The sequence below is a fragment of the Prionailurus bengalensis genome, chromosome A3 (assembly GCF_016509475.1).
Source record: "Prionailurus bengalensis isolate Pbe53 chromosome A3, Fcat_Pben_1.1_paternal_pri, whole genome shotgun sequence".
Taxonomy (NCBI): domain Eukaryota; kingdom Metazoa; phylum Chordata; class Mammalia; order Carnivora; family Felidae; genus Prionailurus; species Prionailurus bengalensis.
Window position 1 is genome coordinate 124,961,839 of NC_057354.1, and position 23,728 is coordinate 124,985,566.

At 36.3% G+C, this 23,728-nt stretch overlaps 1 protein-coding gene across 7 annotated transcripts in view; it reads left to right on the plus strand.

Annotated features, from left to right (window-relative positions):
• The window catches only part of PUM2 (pumilio RNA binding family member 2), a 100,988-nt gene that overhangs the window by 55,369 nt on the left and 21,891 nt on the right, over positions 1-23,728 (plus strand). For 5 of the 7 annotated variants that reach the window (XM_043604459.1, XM_043604460.1, XM_043604463.1 and 2 more), the window contains 3 exons: positions 8,486-8,629; positions 8,746-9,036; positions 13,214-13,450. In XM_043604459.1, coding sequence (XP_043460394.1) covers positions 8,486-8,629; positions 8,746-9,036; positions 13,214-13,450 — 672 coding nt within the window. The remainder of the gene's footprint in view (positions 1-8,485; positions 8,630-8,745; positions 9,037-13,213; positions 13,451-23,728) is intronic. The other 2 variants (XM_043604465.1, XM_043604464.1) reach the window with 1 other exon arrangement.

Below are 23,728 nucleotides of genomic sequence, written 5' to 3' on the forward strand. Positions count from 1 at the left end.
TTATCTTGAGATTATCTTGAGAGAGGGAATCCTAAACAGGCCCTGCACTGTCAGCACAAAGCCTGACATGGGGGGAGGGGGGCTGAATCTCACAAACCATGAGATCATGACCTGAGCGGAAATTCAGAGTCAAACACTTAACCGACTGAGCCACCCAGGCGCCCCCATTTCATCTTGTTATTCTTCTTTCAGTTAACGTTTCAAAAATATAAGTTAGTTTTATACCATTCTGGTTCTTAATATTTTGCTTAAATTTTTTTAATGTTTGTTTTTGAGAGAGTGGGGGAGGGGCAGAGGGAGGGAGACACAGGATCCAAAACAGTCTCAAGGCAAGGCTCCAATGTGGGGCTCAAACTTAGAAACAGCAAGATCATGACTTGAGCCAAGTTGGACACCCAACCGACTGAGCCACTGAGGTGCCCCTTAGTATTTTCAATGATCTAGTCCCAAACTACTTAATTGATAGTATCCTTCCATAGTCCTATGCTTTAACACACTAGACCATATACTACCAGCCAAAGATACTTGTACTTTTTATGCCTCTAGCCCTAGCTAATGGTTTTTAGCTTAAAATACCCTTTTACACATTTTAAGGGAAATTGGGATAGATAGAGTTTAACATTATTATTTTTTTTAACTCTGGTTTATAAACATTTTGTAATTAGCTTTCCTTCTCATCCTTCAGTATTCTTTGCATAAAGCCTTCCTGATCTTTCTTTCCCAGTGTGTCTTCATCAGTAATTACTCTTCTTGCACCTTTCTTTAGTTCTTCTGTCTGCCTTGCATTTCATTTAGTTATTTGTGATTTCTCAATTCTGCCCTTGCTTTACCATGTTAAAGTTAGAAAATGTCTTCAAGTAGAACAACATTTTCTATTTCTCTTTGAATGGAAGTTAGTAGATCAGTGTCTTGTCTCAAAACAAAGTGGCATCTTAGAATTAAGGAGGGGTGCCTGGGTGGCTCTGTCAGTTAGGTGTTTGACTTTGGCTCAGGTGGTGATCTCATGGTTTAGAAGTTCAAACCCTGTATCAGGCTCTCTGCTGTCAGCAGAGCCCGCTTTGGATCCTATGTCCCATCCCCCCACTTTGTCCCTCTCCTGCTTGCATGCTTGCTCTCTCTCACAAAAATAAACATTTAAATTTAAGGACGTAGTACATTACCTCCTCTACTAGATTGTATAGTCCTTGCATGTAGGGACCATGTCTTTTTTTTTTTTTTTTTTAAAGCCCCTGTGTCTTACCAGACTCTCAGTAAAGAAAGATAACACAGTAGAAATTAGAAGCTTTTGAACTAAATGATTATGAAAATGCTACAAATTTAAGCTTGTCACCTACACCTAAAACAACATAGGAGGAGAATATAATAGGCTCAAATGCATACATTGGAAAGTAAGTTTCTATCTAGGAACTATAAAAGGAAGAGAATAAACCCAAAGAATTTGTAAAAGGAAACCAAATAATAAAGATGGGAGCTGATGTGAATGAAATAGGTGGCAAACATACAATTCAAAGATTTAAATTATCCCAAAAGTTATTTCTTTGAAAATACTAATAAAATTGATAAACCTCTGAGAGACTCATCCAAAAAAGATTTAAAACAAGAAGGCAGAAATACCAATACAGAAAAATTAAATAATCATTGGTGGCTATTAGGAACAATCTCACATTAGCAAATTAGTGTAGATAAAATGGACAAATAACTAGAAAAATGTAACCAAACAGACTTGAGGATATATAAAACATCTGAGGTCTGCTAACATTAAAGAAGTGAAATAAGTAATCAAAATTTCTCCCTTAAGATTTTAGGCCAACATAAAACTTCAGTGGTGAATACCAGGTATTCAAGGAGGAAATAATTCCAATTTTTAAGATCCTAGAAAATAGGAAAAGAAGGTATGCTTCCCAGGTCATTTTATGATACTAGTATAATCTAAATACTAACACCTGTCACATTTAATACTATCCCTATCAAAATACCACTAATATTTTTCACAGAGCTAGGACAAAGAATCCTAAAATATATATGGAATCAGAAAAGACCCCAAGTAGCCAAAGCAGTCTTGAAAAAGAAAAGGAAAGCTGGAGGCATCAGAATTCCAGACTTTAAGCTATCTTACAAAGCTGCAGTCATGAAGACAGTATAGTACTGGCAAAAACAGACACATAGATCAGTGGAACACAATAGAAAACCCCGAAATTTTATGGCCAGTTAATCCTCAACAAAGCAGGAAAGAATATTTAGTGGAAAAAAGACAGTCTCTTCAACAAATGGTGTTGGGAAACCTGCCGAAGAATGAAAATGGACCACTTTGTTATACCATCACAAAAAGAAATTCAAAATCAATGAGAGACCTAAATGTGAGATAGGACCCCATCAAAATCCTAGAGAACACAGGTAGCAACCTCTTTGACATCAGCTGTAGCAACTTGTTACTAGACATGTCTCTAAAGGCATGGGAAACATAAGTAAAAATGAACTATTGGGACCTCATCAGGATAAAAGCTTCTGCACAGCATAGGAAGCTGTCAACAAAACTAAAAACCTTTGGAATGGAAGAAGACATTTGCAAGTGATATATCTGATAAAGGGTTAGTATCCAAAATCTATGAAAAACTTCTCAAACCTTACACCCAAAAAGCAAATAAGCCAGTGAAGATATGGGCAGAAGACATGAATAGACATTTTCCCAAAGAAGACATCCAGATGTCTATCAGATAACACGAAAAGATGCTTAACATCACTCATCATCAAGGAAATACAAAGCGGAACCACAATGAGGTATCACCTCACACCTGTCAGAATGGCTAAAACTAACAACACAGGAAACAACAGACGTCAGTTAGGATGCAGAGAAAGGGGAACCCTCTTGCACTGTTGGTGGGTATGCAAACTGGTGCAGCTACTCAAGAACAGTATGGAGGTTCCTCAGAAAATTAAAAATAGAACTACCCCGGGGTGCCAGTCAGTCCAGCATCCAACTCTTGATTTTGGCTCAGATCATGGTCCCAGGGTCATGGGATTGATCCTTGCATGGCGCTTGTGCTGAGTATGGAGCCTGCTTAAGATTTTACCTCTCCTCCTTTCCCCCTCTCCCCAGCTCATGCGTGTTCCCTCCTTCCCTCCCTCCCTCCCCTCCCTCAAATAATAATAATAATATAGTAATAATAAAATAAACTACCCTACAATCCAGCAATTGCACTACTAGGTTATTTACCCAAAGGATACAAAAAATACAGATTCAAAGTGGCACATGCACCCCAATGTTTATAGCAGCATTATTAACAATAGCCAAATGTTGAAAAGAGCCCAAATGTCCGCCGACTGACAAATGGGTAAAGAAGATGTGTGTGTGTATATGTGTATGTATGTATGTATGTATGTATGTATATATGTGTATGTATATATATGTATACACACACACACACACACACTGGAATGTTACTCAACCATCAAAAAGGATGGAGTCTTCCCATTTACAATGACGTAGATGGAGCTAGAGTGTGTTATGCTAAGCGAAATAAGTCAGAGAAAGACAAATACCATGATTTTACGCATATGTAGATGTAAGAAACAAAACAGATGAACATAGATGAAAGAAAAATAAAAGAAGGGAGCAAACCATAAAAGAGATTTTTAACTACAGAAAACAAATTTGCTGGAGGGGGGTGGTGGGTGGGAGGATGGGTTAAATGGGTGATGGGGATTAAGGAGGACACGTGTGATGAGCACTGGGTGTTGTATGTAAGTGATGAATCACTAAATTTTACTCCTAAAACCAGTATTACACTATACGTTAACTAGAATTAAAAAAAAAAAAAGCTTGAAACATTAAAAAAAGAAAATTTAAATATTAAAAATCACATCTGGGGCGCCTGAGTGGGTCAGTTGGTTAAGTGTCCAACTTTGGCTCAGGTCATGATCTCACGGTTTATGAGTTCGAGCCCCATGTCTGGGCTGTCTGCTGTCACCACAGAGGCTGCTTCGGATCCTCTGGCTCAGCCTCTCTCTGACCCTCCCTCGAGGGTTCTCTCTCTCTCTCAAGAATAAGCATTTAAGAAAAAATAATGAAACCTGTCAGACTATACAGAAAAGGAAAATTACAGGTTAATTACTAAATTCTAAAATATTAACAGCCAGATATAGCAGTATATAATAAGCAGGGTAATAATATATGATGAACAAGTTGGTTTTATCCCAGGAATTCAAGAAGTTTAGGAAGTCATATGAGGTCATTGGCACGTTCAAAGATTAAAAGAAAGCAATCACAAGAACTTCTCAAGAGAGGCAAGAAAAGCATAACAAATTTATATACTGACTCTAATAACAAGCCACTTCAACAAATTAGGATTCAAAGATAGTTTCCTTAATATGCTAAGGTGGAAATTGACACCCCCCGTGCCCCCAAATGGATAACAGACTTCTGCTTTATGGGAAATAATTGGATTTTTTTAAGACGGGGAAGAAGACAATGATTCCTATTAACACTTTAGCATGTTAGAGATCCTAGCTAGTACTATAACATGAGAGAGAAATGAGAAAATTCTGTAAAGGAAGAACTAAAACTGTCAATGAATCTTTAGATCAAGTATTAGAATTAACGTTCTTGTTAAGGTTTTTGGATATGAAAATCAATTTAAAAATCTTTTCAGGGGGGCGCCTGAGTGGCTCAATCGGTTAAGCGTCTGACTTCAGCTCAGGTCATGATCTCGCAGTTTGTGAGTTTGAGCCCCCCGTCAGGCTCTGGGCTGTGGGTTGTGTCTATGTCTCCCTGCCCCTTCCCTGCTCACTTGCTTGTTCTCTCTCTCCTTCAAAAGTAAACATTAAAAAAAATATGAAATATTTTTTGTTAACAGCATACTGTTTGAAAATGAAAAATTTTAAAGATACTTGTAGTAGTAACAAGTACTTAGGACTAAATCTAACTTTTTAAAAGTATAAAGGAGACCTAAAGAGATATAGCTACCTTTGGTCCACTCAGCATTGAAATTTTTTAAAAATGTTTTTATGTTTAATGTTTTTTAATGTTTTCATTTTTGAGAGAGAGAGAGAGAGACAGCGCGCGAGTAGGGGCAGAGAGAGAGGGAGACACAGAATCTGAAGCAGGCTCCAGCCTCTTGAGTTTTCAGCACAGAGCCCAGTGTGGGCTGGAACTCAAAAACTGCACCATCATGACCTGAGCTGAAGTCGGATGTTCAACTAGCTAAACCACCCAGGCTCCCCTTGACAGGTCAGCATTTTAAATGTGTCAGTTCTCCCTATAGTTTCAGTACATATCCAACTAAAATTTCTAATAGGTTCTTTCTATGATATTTTGATAGGTGAGAAAAAAATTTAGTGAAAATGCAAAGGGTCCATCAAGATTAAGCCACAATACTCTTAAAGGACAAAAATAAGTAAAAAGACTTGCTCTGTTCTGACTTACTCCAGAGGAAGACTAATTCTAAAGCTACAGTTAAATTCTTGCCTGGAGAGACAAACCAGTGGGACCCAATAGAGACCCCAAAGATGAAATCCCCAAACAAACGAACACCTAATTACAAAGAAACAGAACAAAGCAGTAGGGAGGAATGACTTGTTTTACAAATAAGATGAAATAAAATTGGTTGTTTTGGAAACAAAATGAAATTGAACCCCTGCCCTGTCTTGTGTTCAATAACCAACTTTGTTTGGATTTTAGACAGAAATGTGAAAAGTGGAATTTTAAGGCATTAGAAAATACAGGGAAATTTTGTTATAAAAATGAAATAATATTTGACATTATTACCCCAAAATTCACCATAAAGAGAATAGATTGTCAGGCTAGGGATGGAGAAAGATAATTGCAATATATTAAAACAGTGAAAACCTTTGGATACACATACATATTTATAAGCCAGTAAGAAAAGGCAGCCTGGTAGGAAAATGAGTAAAAGACTTGAAAAAGCCTCTTCCAAGAGTAGCATATGAAGAGATGCTCAGCCTATTTAGTGTGGGAAAATGAAACTCAAAACCACAACAAAATATTTCTGCATATCTTCCAGATCAGCCAGATTTAAAAGTCTGAGAATATAAAGTGTTATTAAAGTTACATGCAAGTGAGAACTCTAATAGCAAGGTTAGAAGGAGTGTGAATTTACATAATCAGTGCGTCAACTACTTAGATACATACCTTGCAGTAGAGAGATAAATCCACACGTTATACACCAGGATACATGTACCAAAATGTTTATAAGCAGTACTGATGGCAGTGTCCCTAAATGGGGGAAGCAGTGTAAATGTAGAACATATAAATGCATTTTCGTATCCATCCAACGAGCTGCTATACAATAATGGAATAATGGGCATGTATATCTGCATACAACCACTAGTGAATCCTACATGAAAATTTTTAAATCATTCCAACCACATGAGTCTTAGGGAGGCATTTATGGGTAGTAGAGTCGTGTATAACTCTAAGAGAAAGAGAAGATTGTGGAGGAGCAGGGACATATGAGAGGTAGGGTGCTGGGCAGTTTTCTATTTCTTAACTTGGATTGTGGTTAAATTTTTGTTATTGTAGTCATTATACTGTACCTTTGGGTTTACATTCTCTGTGTGTTTATGTGTTTTATTTTACAGCAACAAATTTTAAGCACAAAGTGTTGTGCTTTGCTAATAAAGTACGTTTTCTGATTAAGAAAAAATTAGTCTCAGCATCCCCTTTTCTTTAGCTCCCCTCTGGCCCTCCTTACATCTAAACTCCTCAGAAGCATTGTCTGTACTTGCTTGTGGTTCTTCCATTCTTGACTGAACTCACTACAGTTTGGCTTGCATCCCTCATCATAATGACTTCATGTGTCTAAGCCATTTGTTAGTTCTCAGCTTCTAATAGCTTTTAGCATCATTTAACATTGTTGATCACTCAGTCTTCATTAGAATTATTTTTTCTTTGGCCTGCAGGAGACCACAGTATTACAGCTGTTCCTTATTTTTTTTTTTTTGTTTAATTTTTACTTTTGAGAGAGAGAGAGAGAGAGCGAGCAGGGTAGGGACAGAGAGAGAAAGAGGGAGCCGCAGAATTCGAAGTAGGCTCCAGGCTCTACGCTGTCAGCATTTAGGCCAACATGGGCCTTGAACTCCCGGACTGCGAGATTCTGGTCTGAACCAAAGTCAGATGTTCAACCACCTGAGCCACCCCAGGCGCCCGCCCTGACTGTTCCTTCTTCATCTCTTCCCTGGTTCCTTCTGTCTCCAGCCTCTTAATGTGAAGTACTCTGTCCATAGATCCCTTTTTAATTTTTCTTGGTGATTTAATTGTTTGTAACTCCAGCCTGGACCCTCTCCCCTAAACTTGAGACTTGTATATCCTATTTGACATCTCCAGTTGGATATTCATAATCTCTTCTCAAGATTTATCCCATTCATTCCGTGAGGAGTCAGCTTGGAAGCTCTGTATTCCCCCCCCTAGATTTTGCCTTATATGTCTGTTCAGCTGGTTCTTCTAATTTATATCCATTTATAATGAAACTAATTGCAAAAACAGTCAGAATTACCATATTTAATTAAAAACAACCTTTGCATGTGACAGTGTTGTTAGTCTTGGTGGTGAAGGTAGTATTTAAACTTAAAATTATCAGTACCTTTTTGCAAATGGTTGTCTGAATGTTGAACCTGAGTCCTTGTCCTGTGTAAGATAGACTTTCTTAACATGACTTCTGGGAGAGGAGTAAGCTTTTCTGTCTTAAAAGTATCTCCTGTGTGTAGTTAAATTCTCTCCTGTGCATCTAGAGTGGTACTTGTTATATATTATCCCTGGAAGAATTGGCAAAATAGTCACTTTTCTCTTCAAAATAGTTACTTTTTGTTCTGTAGTTAAGATAAGGAATCTCCCCTGAGAAGAGCTTCTGTAGTTGTGAATAGTGCAGATTATCACCTGACTTGTGCTTAAGGCTATAAAACTAATTCCGATATGATGTTTATTCAGATTTTCACTTGAGAACCTTTACAAAAAGTGTAACCTTATGATTTTAAGGTATCTTTATATCATTATTTTTAAATGGATGCTTAGAAATGAAAAGCTGAGGGAATGCTGTTAATGAATCCCTTGGTTTAGAACTTTATTAAAATTGCATAATAAACCATTCTTGTAGTGTTCTAACTACCTCACATCCCTTAGTCTTTCCATCCTCTTCTCAGAACTAATAGGTAATATTTTTCAAGTATCAGTGCTTGATGGCCTATAGTTACATATCAAAGAATGTACCTTGTTATTTTGTGGTTTGTAAATGGAAGGCATCTCTTAAAATTTAGAGAAAACAGTTTTACTTACACACTATTACAGTTTCATACATTTAGTAAGTAATACCTTCTCACATGTGTTAACTTCTCATATCATGATTATTTAAGGATTTCATATTGTATATAATTATATTTTGTGGTTGATAAAGACAAATGTGGGGGAAATAAATATGCATGTTTTCTATAGCAAATGTTTTCATTAGTAAACATTTATTTTAATATTATCTAGGCTATCAAGTACTAGCTCCAACTGCCTATTATGATCAGACTGGTGCCTTAGTGGTTGGCCCCGGAGCAAGAACTGGCCTTGGAGCTCCAGTTCGTTTAATGGCTCCGACACCCGTTTTAATTAGTTCAGCAGCAGCACAAGCTGGTAAGTGTAACTGATGTTTTCAGGGATAATATTTTTCTGGTGTTGTTTGAGATATTTTAAAAATAGAGAGTAGTCTTTTTGGTGGTTTCAAGAAGTATCTGAAATTTATTTTCCAGCAGCAGCAGCAGCAGCTGGAGGAACTGCAAATAGTCTTACCGGCAGCACAAACGGTCTCTTTCGGCCAATTGGCACTCAGCCACCGCAGCAGCAGCAGCAGCAGCAGCCGCCGAGCACGAATCTGCAGTCTAATTCATTTTACGGGAGCACTTCTTTGACTAGTAGCTCCCAGAGCAGTTCTTTATTTTCTCACGGACCTGGCCAACCTGGAAGTACATCGCTTGGCTTTGGAAGCAGTAGCTCTTTGGGTGCTGCTATAGGCTCAGCCCTCAGTGGATTTGGTTCGTCAGGTAAGTTGCCTTTTTAAGATGAGTGTACTCTGCTAAGTGGACATGAGGTATATGTTTGTTTTTAATATGAAGATAAGTAATAGCTTATAGTGTAGAAAGGACAGGAATAAAATACCGGTTTATTTAATTTTGTAGGAAGAAAACTACCGGCTGCAAATCTTTAAGCATTTATGAATGTTTAGCTCACTTTAAGCAGCCCATCTTTTACTCAGATATAATACATTTTCCCCTGGCTTTAAGAATTATAATTTTTGTTTTATTAAGATTTGTTTGCTGATTACTAGTTCTTCCTTTTTATGTACAAAATAATGTTTGAGGAAGTAAATATTTTGCCACCTTAAATTTCTAGTGTTTTAAAATAATAGTCTTTTTGTTTTTATCAGATGTTTTATTCTTATTAAATGCTAGTCATTCATTATGGTTTTATTAGGTATAATATATAAAGTTAAAATACAGTGAAATATTCTGGTCAGAGGCCCCTAAGAAACTACCAATACGCTTATCTTCTACACTAAATAATTTAGCCTTTATCATTAAAAATTCTTCTAAAAGAATATTTCTTCCATAGCCTAGTTATATACATAATACTTAAAATTTTTAAATTTAAAATAGCTTCACAAAATAAATAATTTACCCACACAAACTGATTTTGTAACTGAGAAATGACCAGGTGAAATCAGAAGAGGCCCACATTGACTTCCTGTTGACATACCTGTGTTATCAGTCTCTGAAGGTTCCAGAGTATTCAGGAAACCCTAGTTCTGTTGGTACAATTAATTGGCAGCCTTTTCTTCACGAGGGGTAGGGCAGTTTATTCAGATCTCAAGAGGTTTTCTATTTTTAGTAAAGAAAGTCATAGAATCTTTTAATACCTGCTTCTCGTCTGTTTTCCCACCACATTAAATTATTTTCTTTTCTGGTGTGGAAAATGGCAAAACTAACATGGGCCAGTTGTTATTAAGTATGTTTGCTGGTTTTCTAAGGAAGTGACTTCTGAACTTTCAACATTCATATTTGTAAGAGGAATGATCTAAAATTGCTATAAACTTGTAGAAGCAGAATCCTTTTGTGCTACAATGAAATGCAATAGGGAAATATCATACTTGCCTAACACCAAACTACCTAAAGAATGGGCACAAGAACTTCTGAGGGAAAAATCTAATGAACTTGGAGAGTCTTCAATCTTTTAATATTCCTACTTGAATTTTTCATTCCTTTTGGAGTTCGGTATTTTTACCTCTACCCAGGCACTCCCATCGGACTCATTTTTTGTTCCTAATACAGTTGACAAGCATCTTCTCCAAATATCCAACATGCTGAAGAAAATTGTAAGAACATATAACTTAAAAGATAAACTTTGTAGGAATGACTAGTTTCTAAACTAGAGATTACAGACTCTAAATAATCCAGGAAAAATAGAGAAGAGCTTTGATAAACCTCATTTCCCCTTTTGTAATAATATATATTGTCACTGATGGTCTGGGATGGATTTGTAGACCCCCTTATCCACTTCTTTCAAATTCTCATTTGTCTCTCAGTTGTTAGGATCATTCCCCCCAGCATTCAGGAACTGGTTGGCATGAGCATTTTGTTTCCTACAAATGTTTCCTGCAGATGCCTCCTTCCCCAAAACTGGTCTTCTTCATGCCTCCCTTATTTATAAACATTGCTTACTTAATTTTGACTACCAATCTGTATATACCTCTGTTTTACCTTGCTTCAGAGGACATTAGCAGTTGCCACCCCTGGATGCCAGTAAAAGTCTTATCATCTTCCCCTTCCTCTTGGACATTTTGTGAGAGTTCATTCAAGTGCTACACAAGGGTACTCTTAAAAGAAGCCTACCCATTGCCGTTTCACATGATGGCAATTCCATACCTGTATGAAATCTAAAATGATAGTATGGTTATGTGCACATATACACATACAGAATCCTGTACACTGTCATTCTCTTACCTATATGATGCAATTATTAACACTTACCAGTGTTATACCCCACCTTATATAACACAGTTAGGAAGCTTAGCCATTGTAATATGGTAATTAAATCAACCCTTCTACGACCCATTACTTGGAAAGTGTTGTTACAATTGAAAGTTTGAAATTTAACATGTTATATATACTTGATAAATGATTAGTGACTCCGCTGTTGGTCTAGCCTTTTAGATCTTTTAGGTATCCTTTGTTTTCATATTTCACAGTTGCACTGTTGCAGATAATTTAGGCATATAGTAAAAGTTAAGGAGCCAGCTTGTTTAGGATTAAAATAAAGCTATTTCTGAATTACTTTTAAACGTTTGGCTTGGCCTTTCCTTTTTGGAGGAAGATACTATTTCATGTGTCAAAACTATGGTTTCTTTGGTTATTTGCCAGGGAAATGACAGTGCTACTGCTCTTATTAGAGAGCTGTTGTTTTTTTCCTTGTCAGTCAAATTGTTTTCTGAAATAAATAGGAATTTTAAGTGTAGCCCTGTATTTGGAACAATCACTTTGACAGTGTCCTTTTAAATTAGCATAGTTAACGTAGCATGTATTTACAATTTTGCCAAAAGCAACTCTAGAAGAGGTGCTTATCACGTGAGTGTTTGTTTGGTTTTGCTACTAAAATGCATATAGTTACATAGTGTTCTCTTATTAGATGATACCTTAAAATGTGCAGTTTTCTATAAAACATATCAGTCTTTCAGAAACCACACTGGCTGGTATTAAAGGTTTACTAGTGTTTTAATATTTTGCCTCATACAGTAGTGTGAGCCTTGTGTTTTTCCTTTATAAGAGTCTTGAATTTGGGGAAACCAATGTAATTGTTTGCTATCTGTATTATAAGCTTAACTTGGTCTACCCATTATGTTCTCTGCTTAATTTTTCTCTTAATTTTTCATTGTGCTCTAATGACCTATTTATAATTGACTTGAGATTAGAAAACCAAGACCTAATAGAAACTTTAAAATTCTCTTTAAAAATGTTACCATATTGGTCCGAATATAGAGCTTGTTCTTTAAAAACCTGACAGGTTAAGAAATCTAATATGAAATTCCCTTCGCTATAAAAGATATTCAGTTAAAAAACAAACCAAAAAAAGGCTAGTGTTTAGAAATAGGAAAGAAGCACTTGAAAATGTGGGCTATAAGTGAGACTTAAGATGTGGGAGTTTTGGACAGCCCTTTTAAACACTTGGTAAAGACTGATTATCCGGATATGTTGATTACTTTTTTGAGCATGCATGGCTACATGGTAATGTGGTTCTGCCATTTTTTAAAAATGATTTTGTAGAGTGCTTAAGGAAAAAAAGGACTAGAGGGTTGAATTTGGGATTAAGTAAAAGGAATTCAGTATGTAGTTTAGGAAGGTATGTGATATGAGATAATTGTGTATTTGAGGGGGGAAAAAGGCTGATTTGTCTTCACTTGAGTAAAGGGCTCATAAGACCAGTAGTAGAATCTCTGGAATGGGAGATGGAGATCCTGAGGGGTAAGTGAAAGCATGTCTTTGGTTGTGACAACAGTAATGAAAGCCATCAATTGTCTAAAAGGAAGTTTACTTTTTCATATATATTTTGTAACTTAGTTGCTGATGGATAGGGAGAATGTGTAATTTGAAAAGTGCTGAGAAGTTAGTTACCATCTGTATTTCACAACTGACTGATATTCGGGCCAATATGGACTTAAAGGACTATGGTTTGAACACAAGGTAGAAGCCAAATTAAATGTGAATGGTGAGGGAAATGTATTAATAATCTATTTATCAGTGTAATACTTTCTTGGCATTGAGTTGAAGTCTAAGAAACTGATTCCAGAGATTAGGACACTACCAAAATTTAACGTTATTGGAATTTAATCTCTAGCGTCTCCTAAAGCAGACACCTTACAATTGTAGGGTTTATAAATCATACCAGGGTATTAAAGCACAGTAATCATATGTGTCAATGGTAAATATGTGTGAAATAATAAACATATGAGTGCTCTGTTAAGTATCTGGTTACTTTATTGGGGTGCATTTATACCCTTTTATGATTAATGAAAGTTAGTTTATATAGTTATCACAGTAATTATCTTCCCCATAATGTTTCTAAAAGTAATTATTGTGATCACTTCTGTTATTTCCCAGCAAGAGTTGGGGATAGGTTTTATTCAGTTAACACTGTATGTAATTAGGGTTTTTTTTATTTCTTCTTCAGTTGGCAGTTCTGCAAGTAGTAGTGCCACAAGGAGAGAGTCTCTATCTACTAGCTCTGACTTGTACAAAAGATCTAGTAGCAGCCTAGCACCCATAGGGCAACCATTTTACAATAGTCTGGGATTTTCCTCCTCTCCAAGTCCAATAGGCATGCCTCTGCCAAGCCAAACTCCAGGACATTCACTTACGCCACCGCCATCACTTTCATCACATGGATCCTCATCCAGTTTGCATTTAGGTAAAAAAAAAAAAACAAAACCCTTTTTATTTGTATGTATACATGTAAGTGTGTTTGTGTGTGTGTTTATAATATGTGTAAAATATTTAATGTTGGATAAAACATGCCAAATTGCTTTTGCTTTTAGATACTAGCCTTTTGAAAAAGTTCTACTTTCGTGAAAATTCAAAGTGAGGGTCTAATGTACAGTAAGGTAAAGACCCCTATTGTATCTTATGTTCCTTTTATGAAATACAGTGGTGTGTTTTTTCTTGTCTGTGCTTTTGATTTGTGTGTGTTTTAGATCATCTGAAAAGTCAACTGTTGAAACATGTTAGTAAAAGAAATTTCACTATCGAAAGTTTTTGCACATCTAAAGGAAAACATTAGTCACATAGTTCTCAAACTTGAGATAGTTTACTACAATGGTTTTTGCTTTGGCCTTTGAATGCCTGGCCATTTTACCAAAGGGTGTATCAGGGTATATGAATTTAGTATGGTTGTGAGTTAGAGAATCTTATCGGTTTGGTCCATATACTTTTGAATACGTCGTTAGTTTAAGAAAAAAATGTTTTAGGTTTGTTATATCCTTGAATTTGGAGTATTTAGGACTTTTGTTTATATCTTTATATTAAAATTGCCCCCACCCCAAGATTATTGAGTTGGTGGTTACCCCTTTTCCTCTCTAGGAAGTATTTATTCATGTAGTTAGCAGCATATATTTGAAGAGATTTTGAATATCAGGCTGTGTATGAATCCTTATCTCTTCAAGGAAAGTATTTCATTGAAAGTAGATTTTGGATTTTTATAATTTTAGTTGCCTTAATTAAAACAGATTCCTTTTTTTGATTTTTATGTGCTTGGAAAGATTTAAATCAGCTTGCAATTTAAAAAGTAATGTTGCTGTTGTTAGCAAATATAAGTTAGTGATTATATTTGACTCCCCCATCATTAAGGTATAGCTATTTTTTCCTACAGCTCATTAATACATAAATGTCCACGTAACAAAGGGATCTTTTGTAGTGATCATCGTGTAAATATATGTCAGTGTGACGTGGCCTAGATTTTGAAAGACTGGTCCTGTGCCCCAAATTCTGGGTCTTTGCTCTTTTGTGGATATTAAATATATACAATTGATTAATTTATTTGGGAGGTGTCCTAAGATCTGCTGTACACTATTTGTGTAAATTTACCAGTTTTTAGCCTGACACCTTCATTTATCATCTCTTCTTGGTCATAAGGCTGCTCAGTTCCTGATTTCTGTTATTTCTACTCAGACCCACTCACTTCCACCACCCCCATGTAAGATATGCCTTTGAAACTTTGAAATGGACACAAATATTTGGAACATAACAAACCTAAGAATAGGACTTTCATAATAGTTTTGTGTTTTATTTGTTAAGATTATATTTGTCATGTCCTGTCATTTTTTTATAGGTAAGTTTCAGATCAGATTCCTGTCAACTGTTACTGCTTATGTTGTGCTTTAGAGCTTGTAAAAATGGCATTAGTTATTCTACATAACTTGCTTAAAAATTAGAACATAATTTTTCGGGGCACTTGGGTGGCTCAGTTGGTTGAGTGTCCGACTTTGGCTCAGGTCGTGATCTTGCGGTTCGTGAGTTGGAGCCCCACATCGGGCTTGCTGCTGTCAGCCTGTCACCGAAGAGCCTGCTTCAGATCTTCTGTCCCCCTCTCCGCCCCTCCCCTGCTTGTGCTCTTCCAAAAAATAAAAAAATATATTAAAAAAAAATAAAATTTTTAGATCTGTCTCTATAATTAAACAGCAATCAAGATATTTTTCTTTAGACTATAAAGAACCCAGCTGTGTAGATGCTTAGGGAAGAAATTCTCATCAATTATGAGAAATAATCATCACTTGGGCCAGCATTTCTGTATTATAGCCTGATACTTTTGTACCCAGAGTTAAAACTCCATAGGTTTAGCTTCAGCTGGAAATCTGGTATTTTAACGCACTTCTGACTGGAATTATCTGTAGGTGATTTTCTTTTGTGATCTCCCAGTTTCCTTTGGTTTTAGTTGTAGTGTGACTGGCAATGTTGTTAACAAGGACTGTATAGACCATGCCAGGGTGAAATAATTTAATAGATTTCATAAATTGGCTCTTTACATAGTGTTCACACAAGTAATCTATCCTTTGCTTTCATCTGATTGAATCACAATGCAAGACTTACATGCTTTCTGGTCTAAGAAAATACTTAAATTGTATATCCTTCAGATGGATTTCTTCATGAATCAAGTTATCAAGGCAGCTGATTTAGGAAATGCCTGTGGAAATGAATTTGCATGTCTGTTTCTAGAAAACAATTAAATCTAGAGGCATGGTCTGGTTGTTGTTTGCTAGTTTGGGCAAGATAGCGTTCTGTATTCTTAGTGTTGCACGTTATCAGGAGATATGTATCTGGTTGTCTCCATTGTGAGCTTGTCAGCCTGATCCACTTGATGGGCTTAGCAGCCTTCGATAGTTGCCTATTTTATGAGTTTGCAAAAATGGTGATTCTCTAATTCTGTCATACCTTCTGCATTTATGAGCTGGAACTTTTATCTAAAAAAATTTTCCCTCATGAGTTGTGAGGTTACACTGAAAATACATAGTTCATATAGGAGTCAGGATAATGCTTGGAATCTTTATTTTCTAACTTTGAGAATGAGTTGATACACTAACAGCTTACTTGTGTTCTTTTAATCATCATTGTTACCTGTAAATTAATAGCTTTTGGGATTTCAGTCCATTGTGGTCTGGGAGACATCAATTTTATACCTTTTTTTTTTTTATCCAAAAATTTTACCATATTTGGCCATTTGGCACCCTTCAGATTGGCTCCATTTGACTACAACTTTTTGTTACTATTATTATTATTTCTTAAGGACAATTTTTTAAAAGCAGCACTTAAAATATAGGGAGTCAGAAACAAGTGGGAAAGAGCAAAGAAAAAGAAGAAATTTTAAATGAATGGTTTTTATCTTGAAATTGAAAGAGTAGTGTCATTCTGGGCTTCAAGTTAAGTGTTCAAGATTAAGTGAATTATTTTCTCCTATTACATTGATCTAAAACATGTTACTGATTTCTGATACTCTCATCTTTATGCTCATCATTATTAGATTGATATGGAACTTCCTGCATATAAAGCAACATTCTATATTTTTATTTAATTTACGACTTGACAAAATAATGGCTTATTCCTTGTACTTCTTCATTTTTGAGCTGACTGATGTTTTTCTTAAGGGTATGAATAAGTGTAATTCAAGCTTTGAACTATATGAAATTCAGTTTATTGAGAGGGACTGTCAGTTCTGAAAATTCATTAATGTCATGTATTCAGCAATCAAATTCAGTGCTTTAGCTTGTTATGGATTAGAAAAGTTTATAACCTATTTTCTAATCACAGAAGATTTTTATATTAAAAACAGAATAAAATTGTTGGGATCGTTTTTCCTATTAAGTAGATGTCAGCCTCTCTTAAAATTGCCAAACTTTGGTAGACTTTGTCAGCTCCTTCTCTTAGAATGAAATGTTTAAATAAAAATTAAAACAAGTGTCACCCAATCGGTTTTAAGGCTGTGTGCAATTTTTCTGAGTTTTGTATGTGGTCCTTAAAGCAGAAAACAGTGTAAGTTATTTTGAAGCTTTTACTGAAAGTACTATTATCTTTTAAGTAATAAGTTGCCTGTAACTCAGTAGCATTTGAATAGTTTTCTAAAGCACCTTCATATTCATTATTTCATTTCATCTTAATTGTTAAGGTAGACTGGCTGAGCGATACGCTCATTAGAGATAAGAAAAGTATAGGTCTTATGAGCCCAAGAGACTTGCCCAAACCAGCGAATGATGGAATTGAGGCTAGAACACCATTCTGACTCCTGATACTATCCTTGCTTTTTCTGTTATGCTATTCTAAAATAAACTGAACAGTTTTACACAAAGTATATAAACAACAGTATTCTAATCAGTCTTTGAAACTGTGTACCTCACAGTGGCGTCGGTTATGTATTTTTAAAGTTGTATATAAGATTACTAAACTTCTAGATCCTTTCTTTCTTATTAGTTATTCTTGAGAATGTCCAAATATATTATCTACTTCATGAAATAAGAATATGTGTTAATCATAAGGCAGGCATCTCGGGAACTGGCTTTAGAGCAGCATATACAGCTCGCAACAGAACATTTACAGGGGCTCATGGCGATGTAAATTAAAGCATTGCTTCAAACCCTCTGGTGTGTCTAAAAGTCATTTTTATTCATTGATGGGTATAAACTATTCTATGAAGAAATTCCAAAATTATTACTTGTATGGAAGAATTTATTTTGTTTCATTTCTGTATACAAATTTATTGATCTTAGGTCTAATTTGGGATCACAGTGATTAATTGTTGCCCTTATATTTTATTCATTATCCTTTAATAACATTATCTTTGACTTTGTGGTTCTGAGTGAGAATATTATCACCAGTTAGTTCAGTTAAGATAATCTCAGGTTTAGAGCTAGCAAATACTTGATCTGAGTCCATGGTTCAGCATCAGAGTAATTTGGGAGTGCTTCTTTAAAGTACCAGGTTTGAGGAGGTGAACAATTTGGAAATATGTGGCAACAGTTTTTACTTATCACAATGATTGTAGGAATTCTGTTGACATTAAATATGCAGAAGCCAATCTTACCATAACAAAAAAAAGGTGGGGGGAGTTTTATCCCACTGAAATTTCCAATAGTACCCACGGGGAGAGAGGCACCTTGAAAAGAAATAATTCATAATTTACACATGACCTTATTAGTTCACACTTCCTTTTTAACTCTTAGTTCCTGGATCCCTGGGGGCTTCCCATGAACCTTTGACTTTGTCCTCTGTCATCTCCCTAATGCCTTTTTTCCTTCCTACCTTCTTGCCTTCCATTTATCTCAACTCTGCTTGCTATTGCGTAAAGTTTGGGGGAGGGGGATAAAAGCTTATAGATGAGAGACAAAGTAGAAAAGCCAGATTTCTTTTTTGTTTGTTTGTTTGTTTATTTAAAAAAAATTTTTTTTTCAACGTTTATTTATTTTTGGGACAGAGAGAGACAGAGCATGAACGGGGGAGGGGCAGAGAGAGAGGGAGACACAGAATCGGAAACAGGCTCCAGGCTCTGAGCCATCAGCCCAGAGCCCGACGCGGGGCTCGAACTCCCGGACCGCGAGATCGTGACCTGGCTGAAGTCGGACGCTTAACCGACTGCGCCACCCAGGCGCCCCGTCTTTTTGTGTATGTTTTTATATACTCTTTTCCTCTTGATATTTTCCAAATTGAGCCTTTTCTTTAATTTTGCTGATTGTGTATCATTGTTTACTGTCCTTCTAAAGCTTTCCTTTTTGTCGGCCTTCACATTTGCATTTCAGCTCCCCACTCAATTAGTTTTTACCTTGTTTTCTTATTACTGAGGTAGCAAATAAGTCTTCATGCACCTTAAACATTTTAATCTACCAAGGTGTCACCTAGAATTTACATCATTGCATTGTTTATACACCAAACAATGTCCATTAAGTAAACATAGGATCAAAAATATAACCTTTGAGATATATGCAGATGTGCTTCACTAGAGATTTATAGCTTTAGCCAAATAATCTTTGAAAATGAAAGCACACGTCTCATGGGGTGACATTGAAAATTGTTATTGAAAATATTTTCATGTGTGATTGTTTTCTTACAATGTGCCTAGGAACAAATCTAATGTGAAAAGGTCAAGATCTTTACAAACTGTAAAACACTGGAGAAGTTAAAGCAGACAAATAAATGGATGGATATACCTTGTATGGGGGTGGAAAGACTCAGTATTATAAAGAAACCACTTTTCTTCTAGTTGATGACTAGATTTAGCACAGCCTCAATAATTTTTCAGGCTTTTAAAAGAAATTGACAATTTCTTTACGTTAAATAACGTAAACGGGAAGATAGAGCTGAGAGTAGTCCAGACAATCTTACAGATCCAAGTTAATGTCAAAATATATTATAAACTTATGGCAACTAAAGTTGTGGTATTGCCACAAGGATAAATAAGCCAGTGGAATAGAACAGAGGATCCAGGAATAGACCTACTTCTTTAGGTTTACCTGATTTGTGACCAGTGGGCCGCTCTGGTATATTTGGGGGAAGGGTGGTCTTTTCAGTAAATGGGACTGGAGCAATTAAATATCCAAATAGAGTAAAGTGAACTTTGACTTCTTTCTCTTTCACACGATACACACATACAAATTGTATCATCAAAGAAATTAAGTAATTGGCTTATAGTCATGAAGTTAGTAAAGAACAAGAATCTTGAGCCCAAGATTTTTCTGGCTTATTACAGGATGTCGCACTGCTTCTCAAAGAATGCTTCTATTTCTGTCTAATATCTCTCTGAATAAATAACGGGTCTTTTCCTACTCCCTAACTTTAGAATTTTTGTGAACTTTATTTATAAAATTTTGGTAAAATATAACTTAGCCTGTTGTGAGTTGATGGGAAAACTGAGTTTGAATGTCACTATATTGGTTGCTTTATACATTTTTACTTGCTAACAATTGGCCTTTAATCCAAATTAAATTTTTACTTCGGTAGTCTCTTCAAGTATTTTATTACTGGTTTTTAAATTAAAACAGATAAAAGTCTTTTTGTGATGTTTTAAATAGGATAGTAATAAACTTAATTTATGCTGAGATTAATCATTTTTTTTAAATGTTTATGTTTTGTGAGTAGTTTCATTGACCTTTTTTTTTTTTTTTTTTAACTTTTATTTACTGAGAAAGAGAGAGACAGAGCATGAGCATGGGAGGGGCAGAGAGAGGGGGAAACACAGAATCCGAAGCAGGCTCCAGGCTCTGAGCTGTCAGCACAGAGCCTGATGCGGGGCTTGAACTCACAAACCGCGAGATCGTGACCTGAGCCACCCAGGTACCCCAAAATTGTGTGTGTGTGTATTTTAGACACACACACACACACACACACACACACACACAGTGAGAGTGGGGGAGGAGCAGAGAGAGATGGAGACAGAATCTGAAGCAAGCTCCAGACTCTGAGCTGTCAGCACAGAGCCCGATGTGGGGCTTGAACTCATAGACTGCAGGATCATGACCTGAGCTGAAGTCTGACACCCAATCAACTGAGCCACCCAGGCGCCCCCTCATTGACCTACATTTTATAATTTTTGTGTCTGATCAGAATTTTTACCTATTAATTTATTCAGACAATAATGACTACCTACATGCCAGACCCTTCTTGACTGGAGATAATTGTATTAAGTCAAAAAACCACTTGTTAAGTCAAACTACCCATCATCAAGTCAAACTACCCACCATCATGGAGGTAGTAGTTTTGTGTTGAATGTAGACCTGGCTACCAGAGGTTACAATGTAATGATTGTAATTCTGTTGCCTTATTGCATTTTAATTCTGTTTTATAGAAATATAATGATTCTCTTCATTAGAATTGCCATCTTTCCTTCAGGGTTTTTTTGTACCAAATTTACCACACTTTATATTACAGTTACTTCTGGGCTGTTTTGGATTAGAAGCAAGAAAGGCCAGACCTTTCTCCACAATTATAAGAATGTTGAAATCTCAACAGATGTTTGGGTAATTGAATTTGAGGAGTTTTGTTTCTTTGTGTTTTATTGGTGAATATATTCTGGGACACTTGCTACTTGTTTAAAAAATTGTTTTACATTCTACTTGGATTTCTATTATTAAAGCATTATTTAGCTGTTCCAGTCAGTGTGTTCTCTGTTCAGTGTGTTAATAGGATCATACTGTTTAGAATACTGCACTTTGAAAGGGCTTATGACAGTTGTAGAGTTTTTATTTTTGTGTGTGTACATTTGGTTTGGTTTTTGGACATTAGGTTAGGTTTATTTCTGTCTGGGTTAAATCTTTCACAGTCCGTTTGCAGTTCAGCCCTCTTCCCACTACAGTAACAGCCCCATCAAGACAGAAAATCAGTGTGCCTATAATGTTTGTCTAGGATCAAAGTTATTCTTCCTGATACTCAAGTTTATTAAGCAAACCTTAACATTGCATAAACTCACTGAGTGATCCTGATTTTAAGAGAAAAATCCCAGGTCCTACAATTTCCATTTACCCCATTCAGGGCAGCTGGTCATGAAATCGCAACAGGAATTTTTTTTACAAGAAATGCAGATGTAATCCATTGGTTTCTTAACTGTCACCAAAAGTATTAACCAGAGAGGAAATGAGGTCATATCTGTGAGGGTGGTTTGAGATGTGCGGGGAAGATACTTAGCACCCACATGTCCATATGAGGCAGTGAATGAAATTCACCCCGCTACTTATGATTTTGGGGGCATAGTTTTTAAAGAGTCCTCATGTTCAGTTACAGAAGTAGTTTTCACTAAAGATTAAAGTTCAGGCAATTTTTAGAACCAAACAGAAACTAGCCTTTTTGTTAGAATAATGGGAATCAACAAGATGAGTTAGTAATAGAAATGATGTAATACTAGTCTGAAGACTGTAGTTCATATGTTAAGAGCTCAGTCTGGTTATTTATTTTTTGAAGGCTTATTTATTTTTGAGAGAGTACAAGTGGGGGTGGGGAGCACAGAGAGAGGGGGGCAGGATTTGGAGCAGGCTCTGCACTGACTGCAGCAAGCCTGATACAGGGCTTGAACTCCAGAACCATGAGATCATGACCTGAGCCCAAAGTCAAGATGCTCAACGACTGAGCCACCCAGGTGCCCCTCAGTCTGTTTAAATGCTCTTTGATGAATGAGGGAAGATTATTAAATATCTTCTGTTGTGATGGTCTCCCTCTTTATATTTTTAGGAAGGTTAAGCTTAAGTAGAGGCTAAAAGGTCAGGTTACTTAATTGCATTTAGAGAAAAAATTGCAAGCAATAGAAATGGAAACAACAGATTTTTATTTTGGTTTATAGTTTACATCTAATGTTTGCTTTATGTGTGGTCGTAAGATGTACAACTTTAAGGTAACACCTGACATTTTCATGCTGTTTGTTTTTTATATTAGCCTATTAAAATGGTGTGGAAGACTACACTTTTTTTTTAATGTTTATTTTTGAGAGAAGGAGAGCTTGAATGAGGGAGGGGAAGAGAGAGAGAGACACGGAATCCGAAGCAGGCTCCAGGCTCTGAGCTGTCAGCACAGAACCCAACACTGGGCTCAAACTCACCAACCATGAGACCATGATCTGAGCCAAAGTTGGACGCTTAACTGACTGAGCCACCCAGGCACCCTGGGAGAATACACTCTTAATTAGAATCTCATTAGTTTTTAAACTCATTGAAGCCTCAATCTTTTTCCAGTAAAATTTTGTGTCTTTATATTGCAAATATATAGCTAATAATCACTAGAAAAATTTTATGTGATTTATTCCCCGTGTCACTTACGTCAAGTGTATCCCAGATTTCAGAATGTCATATGACAGGGGCACCTGGGTGGCTCAGTTGGTTAAGCATCTGACTTCAGCTCAGTTCATGATCTCACTGTTGTGAGTTCAAGCCCCACTTCAGGCTCTGTGCTGACAGCTCAGAGCCTAGAGCCTTCTTCAGATTCTGTCTCTGTCTCTCTGCCCTTCTCTTGTGCAGGCGCGCGCATGCTCTCTCTGTCTCTCTCTCTCTCTCTCTCTCTTTCTCTCTCTCTCTCTTTCTCACTCTCTCAATATAAAACAAAACATTGTTTAAAAGTTTAAAAAAAAGAATGTAATGTCATACTGTTCTTCATGAGGTATAGTGGGGTATAATTAAAAGCTTTAAGTGAATTATCCTGGTATAATTGTTTTCCAAAAAAACTCAGTCTAATTATTATTTACTCATCTTTCAATAAGGTAGCTTCGCTAAGCCTATTGTGTCACATGTGAAATGGAGATAATAGCCTTGTCCCTTGTCCTGTTAAGAGTATAGCATATGTATTAGTTTTCTAGGGCTCCTGTAACAAACTACAACTAGGTGGTTTAAAACACAAATTTATTGTCTCATACTTTGAGGCTAGAAATAAAATCAAGGTGTTTTTAGGGCCATGTCATTTTGAAGACCGAAGAGGCAGTCCTTCCTTCCTAGCTTCTGGTGGTTGCTGGCAGTCCTTGGCATTCCTTGCCTATAGATGCATCACTCCCATGGCCGCCTACATAATTACATGGCATTCTCTCTGTGTGTCTGTGTCCTAATTTTCCTTCTCTTACAAGGACACCACTCATTGGGTAGGAGCCCAACCTAATCCAGTATGACCTCATTTGAACTTGGTTACATTTGCAAAGACCCTGTTTCCAAATAAAATCAAATTACAGGTACCAGGAGTTAAG